Source organism: Puma concolor, chromosome A3, assembly GCF_028749965.1.
Source record: "Puma concolor isolate L17-30 chromosome A3, mPumCon1.1.hap2, whole genome shotgun sequence".
Lineage (NCBI taxonomy): Eukaryota > Metazoa > Chordata > Mammalia > Carnivora > Felidae > Puma > Puma concolor.
In genome coordinates this window covers 110812357-110824645 of record NC_141669.1, presented here as the reverse complement: position 1 = coordinate 110824645, position 12289 = coordinate 110812357, and the positions used below count along the sequence as shown (strand labels likewise).

At 39.0% G+C, this 12289-nt stretch overlaps 1 protein-coding gene and 1 long non-coding RNA gene across 5 annotated transcripts in view; both read left to right on the top strand.

The window, feature by feature from the left end:
• The window catches only part of PANK2 (pantothenate kinase 2), a 31107-nt gene that overhangs the window by 7047 nt on the left and 11771 nt on the right, over window positions 1–12289 (top strand). For all 4 annotated transcript variants that reach the window (XR_015249391.1, XM_086701766.1, XM_086701765.1 and 1 more), the window contains one exon: window positions 9991–10343. Coding sequence is in view for 3 of the 4 variants with exons in the window: in XM_086701766.1 (XP_086557892.1) it covers window positions 9991–10343 (353 nt within the window). In the remaining variant the exon portion in view is untranslated. The remainder of the gene's footprint in view (window positions 1–9990; window positions 10344–12289) is intronic.
• On the top strand, window positions 2280–5693 carry LOC147582662 (uncharacterized). The gene is made up of 2 exons (XR_015249390.1): window positions 2280–3906; window positions 4150–5693. It is a non-coding gene; the product is annotated as an uncharacterized LOC147582662 (long non-coding RNA).

Here is a 12289-nt window from a genome sequence, read left to right as displayed (position 1 = left end):
GATTGTCTAGACTGAGTGCCTTGGAGGCCTTAATACCAGGATATATGTGAAGGGTTGCAAACAGACTAAAATATCTGTGAAAATTAATGGAATAATTCAGTAATTGGAAGTGATGAATAAGTATTCTGTTGGTGAGATATGAAGACTGTGATGGTATAGCAGAAGTTCCTTTTCCCACCAGAAACAGTGTTTTGAACAAAGATTAGAAAGCTTATTCCAGTATTCATTATGTTATAGTATATGAGGCAGTCTGCAGTCAGTGATGGGAATCTAATCCCTTTGGGCAGTTGAATGTTTTGAAATAACAGTTATATGGCCTGGCATAATTCTCTCAGCCATTATCAGAGAACATGTGTCTAATGGACCTCCTGTGCTTCTCAGTGTTTCTCAGTTCTTGGGTACGTAAATCGTTTGATGAGTAGTACAGAGAAAAATCCAGAAACTGTTAAAGTCTGTAACAAGCATATGAACTGAGCTCTGCCTAAGACTCCTTATTTTTCTTTATATATTGTTGATCCTCCTAATTTTTTAAAGTATGTGATTTTTATTAAACTCCTAATTTTATTTTCTTATTAACTCAGGGGTGTGTGTTTTGTGCTCTTAGGTTTGTATAGACACTTGTTGAAAATGCTTGTGAAAGGATTTAGGAAATCTGGGTTTGAGTCCCTACCTCTGCCTTTTCTTGATTGTGACCTTGGACTCTTGTGCACTTCAGTTTCTTAATCTGTAAAGTGGGATGATTATAGTACTTGCCTTATATGATCATTGCAAACATTAAATAAATTTATGCAGTCAAGTGCCTAATAGAGTGTTTGAGTGTTAATAGATAATCATTTAACACATAATAGCTATATGTTAATGTTTAAATTTTTTAATCTAAGGAAATGGGAGTAAAGCTTAATTTGCTTTAAGCGTTATAAAATCTTCCATTGGTCTTAGGTTTGTCCAGACCTTCGGATTCCAGTCCTATTAAAAAAAAAAGTTTATTTATTTTGAGAGAGAGAGGGAGAGCAGGGGAGGGGCAGAGAGAGGGAGAGAGAGAATCCCAAGCAGGCGCTCCACGCTCCCAGCACAGAGCGTTATGCCAGGCTCGAACCCATGAACTGTGAGATCATGACCTAAGCTGAAATCAAGAGTCTGACTCGTAACCACTGAGTCACCCAGACTTCAAGATTCTAATCCTATTGATGTGATATGTTTGTTGGTGGAGTGCTGTGTCTGTGGTAATTACAGGTTGGTGGCTTCCTAAAGTTGATGGTTAAAAGAATGGCACAGGGTGCCTGGGTGGCTCAGTTGGTTAAGCCTACGGCTCTTGATTTTGGCTCAGATCATGATCTCAGCGTTCATGAGCTCGAGTTGGGCTCTGCGCTGACAGTGCGGGGCCTGCTTGGAATTCTCTTTCTCTCTTTTCTTTCTCTGCCCCTCCCCTGCTTGCTTGCCTGAGCATATGCCCACTCTCGTTCTTGCTCTCTCTCAAAATAAACATTTAAAGAAAAATGGCACTACAGGTCGGAAAATAGGAACCTAATCTCCTTGCTTCAATCCTGTTTAGCACTATTGCTTTCTTGAGTGAAGAAACTTTTCTTATAGGTGCCAGGGACAGACTTTTCATGACCTGTGCCAGTTTGGGTCAGGCCTGTCATTGGGAATGGAATTTTTGTAGGTGCAAAAAAAATTCAGGACTGTCCCTGCCTGGGACTGAGGTGGAATGGCTGCTGGGGAGTCAGCCGTAGTGTTCTCATTAGAATTGCATTGACATTGTTAGGTTAACTTGGAGAATTGACATTTTAATAATACTCAGTGTTTTTTCCTGGAACAGGAATCTTTCCGCTGCTCTGATTTTCAGTACACTATTTTAATAGCTATTGTACATATTTAGTACTAAGATTTGTCGCTAAGTATTGTTATTTTTGGACTCTAACGTGAAAACCATCTTTTTGCATTCCTGAGAAGAATATCTGTTGACTATGGTTAATTACTCTTACTGCACAACTGGACATTGTTTAGTAATTTAATGCATTTTGTTGTGAGATGTTTCTTTTCTAGTTTATTTTTTTCCAGAGAGAATGTGGGGAGTGGGGTGGGGGGGGAGAGAGAGAGAAAGAGAAAGAAAATCTTAAGCAGGCTCCACACTCATTGCAGAGTCCAACATGGGGCTCAATCCCACGAACTGAGATCATGACCTGAGCCAAAATCAAGAGTGGGATGCTCAACTGACTGAGTCACCCAGGTGCCCCTCTTTTCTAGTTTTGATATGAGGTTAGAATGACTTAGGAATCTTTTTAGATTTTTCTGTAATCTAGAAGCTCTTAAAGGTTTGCCTGGAAACCATTAAGGCCTGGTGCTTTTTTGTTCTTGTTTGGGTGAAAGATCTTTCACATCTTTTTTAAAAGTTTTCAGTGCTTTTGATTTGTGTTTTGATCTTATTTTGAGCCACTTTTTGTACTCTATTTTTTCTTGCTAATTTTCTGGTGTACATTTTAAACTTAATATGAAATTGTACACTCACGTAGTCTCTGGTTACATACTCTTATCTTTGATTTTTCTTTTTTTTTTTTTTTAAAGAAAAGCTGTATCTTCTTTCTTTTTCTTGGATATACTTACCAGAAATTTGTCTGTTTTAATGGCTTTTTCAAAGCTTGATGTTATTGGTCAGCTCTCCTGTGGTGTTGTTCATGATGATCATGTTTTTCTAATTTCATTTACATCTCTTTAAAACATTTTTTTCTTTTTTTAATGTTTATTTCTGAGAGAGTGTGAGTGGGGAAGGGGCAGAGAGAGAGGGAGACATAGAATCTGAAGCAGGCTCTAGGCTCTGAGCTGTCAGCACAGAAGTTGGACATCCAACCAACTGAGCCACGCAGGCACCCCTACATCTTGCTTTTGTTCTTAATAATTCCCTTCTGCTTATTTTGGATCTAATTTATTCTTTTTCTAGCATTTCAAATTGTGTGTGACATTTCCCTTTTTATTCAGGTTTTCTTTTTTGCATCCATTTGATAAACTTTAAAGGCCAGAAATTTCCCTTCGGGTACCATGGAGGGTGTATCTTACTGATTTTGATACATAATGTTCTTATTGTCATTCATCCAAAAATAAATTTTGTTTTGATTTCTTCTTTTATTTCAGAGTTAAAAGAAGTGGGTTTAAAAATTTTCAGGTGGAGAGATTTATTTCTTTGTGTTTGTTGGATTAATTCATAATGTTGACTTATTGTGGAAAGTGAATGTGGTTTGTTTTTGTTCTTTGGAGTTTGAGGTTCTTTAAGCTTGTGCAGTTAATTTGTATGGTTTTTAGGTATTTGAAAGGAAGGTGTATTTGTTTTTTTTTTTTTGATAGGGTTATTTATGTTTCATAGATTCACCTTACTAGCTTTATATTCAAATCCTCTATACCTTTATTTTGTGTGTGTGTGTGTGTGTGTGTGTGTGTGTGTGTGTGAGTACAAATTTCTGATACCTGTGTCATTCTCACATTGTTGTGTAGATTTGTCAGTTTCTCCTTGTTTTTAATATTTTTGAAGCATTTGTTAGGATCACATCAGTTCTACTTCTTTTATGCTCATGATACAGTTTCTTTTTATTCCCTTTTAATCTTTTTTGTTTTGAATTTTATTTAGTCTGCTAGTATTGTACTTAATTTCTGTTAACATTTGCTTAATACGTGGAGTAGCATTATTCAGGAATTCATTTTGCTTACCCAGATTCAAGTATATATATTTCAAGTCTGTTAAATAAATGGTGCCAGTGATTCTACCCACCAATTGGTCAGTGAATGTATAATGGCAAGTGAGTGTAAGATGGGAGTTGTGAATCCTATTTCCTTGGTAGATAGCTGTTTGGAGGGGCACCTCTCATGTGAGCAAAGTAGTCCCTGTTAAGTGCAGTGCTAGTCTTGATATATAAGGTTTGACTTTGGGGTGCCTGGGTGGCGCAGTTGGTTAAGCGTCCGACTTCAGCCAGGTCACGATCTCGCGGTCCGTGAGTTCGAGCCCCGCGTCGGGCTCTGGGCTGATGGCTCAGAGCCTGGAGCCTGTTTCCGATTCTGTGTCTCCCTCTCTCTCTCTGCCCCTCCCCCGTTCATGCTCTGTCTCTCTCTGTCCCAAAAATAAATAAACGTTGAAAAAATAAATAAATAAATAAAAAAAAGGTTTGACTTTAACTTATCATAGTTCCTAAATATGTCACCTGTTCTATCTGGTATATCCGTCTCCAGTGAGGTGCTTAAGATTTTGATTTGAGTATTTTTGACTGAATGCTGTTTTCATCTTAAAGCATCCAACTCTTTATGATAGGACTCTCTGGTGTGTGTTTTGCCATATATTTACCTCAGTCTACTTGTGTTATCTTAAATGTATATATAATATATAAGCATATAATCAAATTTCTTCTGTAGAAGGGTAATTTGACCTATTAGTGATTACTGATGTATTTGTGTTCATTCCTGTCCTTTTTTGTTTTGTATTTGCCATATTTTTTTCTTTGTTTTTGAACTGATTTGTTTCCATAGTTGTTTGGAGGTCATATGTTCATTTTCTTTTCTTCTAGAGTTACCTGTACATTTTTGATGTATTTAAACTATCACTTTTTTCTTCTTATTTAGAATTAATCAGAATTTGTATCTTCTTTTCCCTATCAAGACAGAGCTACTGTTTGCTTCACTTGTCTCTCACTTCCCTTTTCAGCTTCCTGTGTTGAAATCATATATTTTAGTTCCAGATTGCTGATTTTTCAGAAAGTCACATGTATTGTTTCCTTTGCTGATCATTGTTTCTTAAAGCTCATATTTGGATGCTTTTAAAATTATATTGGAAGGCATTTACTAATTATTTCAGAGAAGGTCCTTTTTTTTTTTTTCTTTTCAGAGAAGGTCTTTGAGTAGTAAACATTGAATTCTTTCATGTGTGAAAATTTCTTTTGCACTCCTCCTTGAAAGCTGATTTGGCTGGATATGTTTCAAAGTCTTTTTCCTTATAACTTTGAAGCTAGTGCTCCATTATCTTCTAGCATCTATGTCACTGATGAAAAATCCATTTCCACCTTTATGTGATTTATGTATCTTTGTAGGAATATGCTTTTGTCTTTGGAAGTGTTTAGGATTTCTTGACATTTCAATAGGATGTGTCTAAGTCTGTCTGTCTGTTTGCCACTAATTGGTTCTGCTTGACACTTAGTGAACCTGATGATTTATGTCTTTCCTCCTCTGCCTTCCCCAGGAAATTTCTGGGACTCACAGAAGTTATGGTTCTGTATTTCTATATATATCTACTTTTCCTTCATACCTGAGAGGATTTGGGGAGAATTTCTTAGTTTTGTTTTCCATTTTTTTCTTTGCCTATTTTGCTGTTAAATACATCTTTTGAGCTTTATTTTGGAAATAGATTTTTTCCTTTTTCTTATTTTATAAAACTCTTTATTGAGGAACAATTTACATACAAGCAACTGCATCTATTTAAAGTGTATAATTCCATGCATTTTGACAGATATATAGACACACCCATGGAGCTCTCCCTTCACCTCCAACAATCAAGATTTGGGTTACTACCAAATGTCTATCAACTGATGAATGGATAAAGATGATGTGCCCCCCCCCCCCCCAATGGAATACTACTCCACAGTGAAAAGGAATGAAACCTTGCCATTTGCAACAATGTGGATGGAACTGGAGGACATTTTGCTAAGTGAAATAAGTCAGTCAGAGAAAGACAAATACCATGTTTTCACTCATTCGTGGAAGTTCAGAAACTTAACAGAAGGCCATGGGGGAAGGGAAAGAAAAAAATACATGAATAGTTACAAACAGAGGGAGGCAAACCATAAGAGACTTTTAAATTTTTTTTTTCAACGTTTTTTATTTATTTTTGGGACAGAGAGAGACAGAGCATGAACGGGGGAGGGGCAGAGAGAGAGGGAGACACAGAATCAGAAACAGGCTCCAGGCTCCAAGCCATCAGCCCAGAGCCTGACGCGGGGCTCGAACTCACGGACCGCGAGATTGTGACCTGGCTGAAGTCGGACGCTTAACCGACTGCGCCACCATAAGAGACTTTTAAATACAGAGAACAAACTGAGGCTGGAAAGGTGTGGGGAGGCTGGGGGGTGGGGAAAATGGGTGATGGGCATTGAGGAGGACACTTGTTGGTATGAGCACTGGGTGTTGTATGTAAGTGATAAATCATGGGAATCTACTCCCGACGCCAAGAACACACCGTATACACTGTATGTTAGCTAGCTAACTTGACAGTAAATTACATCTATATTTAAAAAAAAGTTTTGGGTTAATACAGAAAGTTTTATTCTGCTCCTATAGTCCTTCCCTCCACTTCCTCCCCCAGCCTACAATCTACTTCCTATCAAATGCAGAAATGATTGCTTTGCATTTCCTGGAGTTTCATATGCGTGGAATCATATAGCATGTAGCCTTTGTGTGAGGCTTCTTTTACTCGGCCTGTTTTTGAGACTGATCTCTGTCAAGTGTATACTAGTTTGTCCCCTTCCCTCTTTTTTTGGTTTCCAAAGCTTCACAACCCCCAACTAAGAAATTAACACTGATACAGTTCACAGACTTGACTTAGACCTAACCAGTTATACAAAAACTCTTTTGTGTATACGTATTTAGTTCTATATAATTTTATCATGTGTGGATTCGTGCAGTTACAACCACAGATGGCAATCATTTGTTAGTTTCTTCTCATTTTACCCCTGAGGATAATTATGATTCTTTTTAAGTCTCCTGTTTGTTTCTGAAACTCTTTCTAAGGATGTTTAGTTTCTCGTTTTTGTGGTGTAGATATCCCTTTTGGTGATTCTAATTTGTGAAGTGATCATCTCTATTTTGAGGATTGCTTTTCTGTCAGTGGATGCAGTATCTCTTTACCAGTTTCTGAAGGTGGATTGTAGGGATATATGTCCAGATACGTGTCTCCTCATTTCTTCTGGGATGATAGTAGCTACTTGGGTGGGTGCCATTCTGAGTCTTTGGCTGAAGTGCTTGTGTTTAATGAAGACTTTGCCTCTGGAGGGGTGGAGGTGTGGGGAGTGGTTCTCAGTAGAGGGAAGTGGTTGGTCTGTTCATTTGCACCAGATGCATTCCCCACCAGATCACCCATGACCACCAGAGCCTGTCCCTGTTTCTCCATGGCAGCCACTCCTATGTACAGCTTGATGGAGCGCCCGTGTACTCTCCCAGCCTTCATAGCTGCTCCCAATTTTTATTTTATTTATTGATTTATTTTAGAGAGAAATTGAGAGCTTGAGTGGGGGAGAGGGGCAGAGGGAAAGAGAGAGAGAATCTCAAGCAGGCTCCCTCCTCAGTGCAGACCCAAAGAGGGGCTTAATCCCTGGGATCATGAGTTGGATGCCCAGCTAACGAAGCCACCAAGGCACTGTTTGTTTATTTATTCCCAGTTTTTTTTTTTTTTTTTTTTTTTTTATAGCATTCTTCTTTTTAGGGTTCTGGACAGTTACTGCCCTTATCAACTTAGTTTTGCTGATCCTATCGTTTCTTGTTTCCCGGAATTATTTTGGAAAATAATACATCAATAAATCTGTATCTTTAGTCATTTCTGCGATCTAAGCTAGGAGGGCAAGGCAGTCTGTGCAGTCCATTTTGATCTGATCTCCTGAAGCTATTTTTTGGGAAGGATTTTTTGGGAACAGATATTAACTCTAAAATATGTTACCATAAAGTCCTTTGAAACCTTTTATTTTGGGGACATCAGGTTTTGAGAAATTGACCACTGGAGCTTACATGTTACATAAGGTTGGGAATTTCCTCTATTTCTAGTTTGCATACTAAACCAGAGCTCTGAAAAGTTTCAACATTTCTTCTTTGAGCCGAGAGGAAGGATGTAGATTTTCATTCTCAATCTTTTTTTTTTTTTTTTCAAAGTTGAGATTCATGGGTAGTCATTTTGTTGTTTTTTAATATTTCATTGTGTAGTTTGGGCTTATTTGTGCAAGAGGGCTGGGTTGACTCAATATTTTGATGTTTTTCTTCCTGATCTTTGTGACTTTTTTTGAAATAATACATTTTTAAAAATATGTTTTTTATTTTTATTTTTTAAAATTTACATCCAAGTTAACATACAGTGCAACAATGTTTTCAGGAGTAGATTCCTTAATGCCCCTTACTCATTTTGCCCACTCCCCCCCATACCCTTTAGTAACCCTCTGTTCTCCATATTTAAGAGTCTCTTAATGTTTTGTCCCCTTCCCTGTTTTTATATTATTTTTGCTTCCCTTCCCTTATGTTCATCAGTTTTGTATCTTAAATTCTTTGTATGAGTGAAGTCATATGATACTTGTCTTTCTCTGACTGATTAATTTCACTTAGCATAATACCCTCTAGTTCCATCCACGTAGTTGCAAATGGCAGGATTTCATTCTTTTTGATTGCTGAGTAATACTCCATTGTGTGTGTGTGTGTGTGTGTGTGTGTGTGTGTGTATACACACACATAAAAGATAAAGATATGTATATATATACATATATATACACATTTATATACGTAAAAGATAAGATGTGGTGTGTGTGTGTGTGTGTGTGTGTGTGTGTGTGTGTGTGTATACACGTGCATTCATCCATCGATGGACATTTGGGCTCTTTCCATACTTTGGCTATTGTTGATAGTGCTGCTAAAACATGGGGGTGCATGTGCCCCTTTGAAACAGCACACCTGTATCCCTTGGATAAATGCCTAGTAGTGCAATTGCTGGGTCATAGGGTAGTTCTATTTTTAATTTTTTGAGGAACCTCCATACTGTTTTCCAGAGTGGCTGCACCAGTTTGCATTCCCACCAGCAGTGCAAAAGAGGTCCTCTTTCTCCGCATCCTCGCCAACATCTGTTGTTGCCTGAGTTGTTAATGTTAGCCATTCTGACAGGTGTAAGGTGGTATCTCATTGTGGTTTTGATTTCTTATTTCCCTGATGATGAGTGATGTTGTGAGCATGTTTTCATGTGTCGGTTGGCCATCTGGATGTCTTCTTTGGAGAAGTGTCTATTCATGTCTTTTGCCCATTTCTTCACTGGATTATTTGTTTTTTGGGTGTTGAGTTTGTGTGATAAGTTCTTTATAGATTTTGGATATTAACCCTTTATCTGATATGTTGTTTGCAAATATCTTCTCCCATTCTGTTGGTTGCCTTTTAGTTTTGCTGATTGTTTCCTTCCCTGTGTAGAAGCTTTTTAAAAAAAAAATTTTTTTTTTAATGCTTATTTTTATTTTCGAGCATTTTGAGAGAGCATGAGCAGGGGAGGGGCAGAGAGAGAGGGAGACACAGAATCAGAAGCAGGCTCCAGGCTCTGAGCTGTCAGCACAGAGCCCGACATGGGGCTCGAACTCGCAGACCATGAGATCATGACCTGAGCTGAAGTCGGATGCTCAACCGACTGAGCCACCCAGGTGCCCATTGTGCAGCTTTTTATTTTGATGAGGTCCCAATAGTGCATTTTTGCTTTTGTTTCCCTTGCCTCCGGAGACGTGTTGAGTAAGAAAGTTGCTGTGGCCAAGGTCAAAGAAATTTATGCCTGTTTTCTCCTCGAGGATTTTGATGGCTTCCTGTCTTACATTTAGGTCTTTCATCCATTTTGAGTTTATTTTTGTGTATGGTGTAAGAAAATGGTCGAGGCTCATTTTTCTGCATGTTGCTGTCCAGTTTTCCCAGCAGTATTTGCTGAAGAGACTGTCTTTATTCCGTTGGATACTCTTTCCTGCTTTGTCAGAGATTAGTTGGCCATACGTTTGTGGGTCCATTTTTGGGTTCTCTATTCTGTTCCACTGATCTGAGTGTCTGTTTTTGTGCCAGTGACTTTTTTTTTAAAGATATTTTCCAGATCAGACAGAATCCTGTTTCTTTTCCCAACGCCCTTTTTGTTTCTCTAGTCCTTGGAAACCTCAGGGTATGAATAAATTGCTAATCTAGTACGTATGTGTTTAGTTTTCAGAAAAAAAAAGTTGTTCTGACTTTTTTTTTTCCTTTCCCATTTAGTTTTTCCATGGTTTGGCTTGGATATTGGTGGAACCCTGGTTAAGCTGGTTTATTTTGAACCCAAAGACATCACTGCTGAAGAAGAAGAAGAAGAGGTGGAAAGTCTTAAAAGCATTCGGAAGTACCTGACCTCCAATGTGGCTTATGGGTCCACAGGTATTCGGGATGTGCACCTGGAGCTGAAGGACCTGACTCTGTGTGGACGCAAGGGCAATCTGCACTTTATACGCTTTCCCACTCATGACATGCCTGCTTTTATTCAGATGGGCAGAGATAAAAACTTCTCGAGTCTTCACACTGTCTTTTGTGCCACTGGAGGTGGAGCGTACAAATTTGAGCAGGATTTTCTCACAGTATGTATTTTTTTTTAGCTTACATACAATTTATGGTAATCTGATCGTTAAAAATAATACCAGTAGCAAGTGGTGGAATCATTTCCATTTCTAATGGAACTTGAGTTTTCACCCGATTAAGATTAGAGAGATGTAAATTGAGTTGTAGTCTGGAGTTGCCATCTAGAGATTATAATAAAGCTGTGATAAGCAGTCTGAGGAACTACCTACGAGGAACAGGTCATTAGGTCTGAAACTATGAGGGGCGTCTGGCTGGCTCATTTGGAAGAGTGTGTGACTCTTGATCTTGGGGTCATGAGTTTGAGCCCCATGTTGGGTATAGAAATTACTATTAAAAAAAATCTTGGGGCACCTGAGTGGCTCAGTTGGTTGAGCTTTTCACCATTGATTTAGGCTCAGATCACAATCCCAGCGTCGTGGGATCAAGTCCTGTGTCAGGCTCTGTGCTGAGTGTGGAGCCTGTTTGGGATTCTCGTTCTCTCTGTCTCTCTCCCCCTCCCCCTCTTGCCTTCTGCCCTTTTCCCCCAGTCACTCACACTCTCTTTTTCTAAAATAAAAAATGTTAAAAATCTTGAACAATGAGATTGGAAAAATAATTTTGGGGCACCTGGCTGGCTCAGTTGGTGTAATATGTGACTCTTGATTTCAGGGTCGTGAGTTCAAGCCCCACATTGGGCATGGAGCCTCCTTTAAAAAAAAAAAAAAATTAAAAAAAAAATGTCATTTCATGTCATAAAATTTTTTCCAGGGGCACCTGGGTGACTCAGTCGTTAAGCATCTGATTTGGGCTAAGGTCATGATCTTACAGTTCATGAGTTCAAGTCCCACATTGGGTGAGCTCAAGTCTTACTTCTGGTGAGTTTGTGCCCTGCATCAAGTGAACATGAGCCCTGCTTTGGGTGAGCCCTGTTTCTCTCTCTCTCTCTCTGCCCCTTACTCACTTGTGCTCGCGCTCTCTCTCTCTCTCTCTCTCTCTCTCAAAAAAAAATTGTTTCCAGTTTCATCTACCACATAATTTCTCTTGTCCCCCTCAATTGTTTCCTGGCAAGGTTACTATTAAAAAAACAAGGAACGCTGGTCCAAAGCAGTGGCCTCTTGGTCTCAGGGCTAGTCTGAAATGGTTAACAGCAGAGCCTTCTCTCCCCAAATGCCTTCTGATGTGTACTGTTCTGCACTCTTGTTATATGTGTCTCTGAATCATGTCTGGATGCTGGGGGAGTGCCAGTGGGTGCCTGACTTTGTTTTCATTTAGTAACACTGTGTGCAAGGCCTTGAGGCTAGGTCCATTGAGGGTGGATGTGGTTGTGGGGTAGGTGGGAGAGTAGACAAGTGAATTGGCCAAAACTCTGACTTTCAGGGTCAGAATAGATTGAAAATGTCTTCAGTGACTATGGTTTTAAAAAAAAAAATTTTTGTGTGTTTATTTACTTTTTGAGAGAGAGAAAGAGAGAGACAGGGGTGAGCAGGGGAGGGGCAGAGAGAGGGAGACACAAAATCCAAAGCAGGCTTTAGGTTCTGAGCTGTCAGCACAGAGCCTGATGAGGGGCTTGAACTCAGGGACTATGACATCATGACCTGAGCTGAAGTCAGACGCTTAACTGACTGAGCCACCCAGGCATCCCCAGTGATTGTGTTTTTAATGCCACTAATGAGAATGTTATTCTAGAGATTCTGCCTTTGCCTTTGTTGTTTTTCCTTTCTTTTTTTCTCCATGTGTCATTGTGTGGTTTGTGACATCCTCTTTCTTTGTCTTCTTTCTCCTGACTTTCACCTGTTACTGACCATAATCCTAATATAGAATTGACATGAATTTTTATCAAGTTTTAATATTCTTTGCCTGAATTTCTTTTGGTGGTTTGTTTTTAGTGGTTTCTCTTCCAGCAGTGAGGAAAGAGGAAGTTTAGTTGGAGTAAAGACGGTTCCCTTCCTTTGTGGAAGCCTCATAG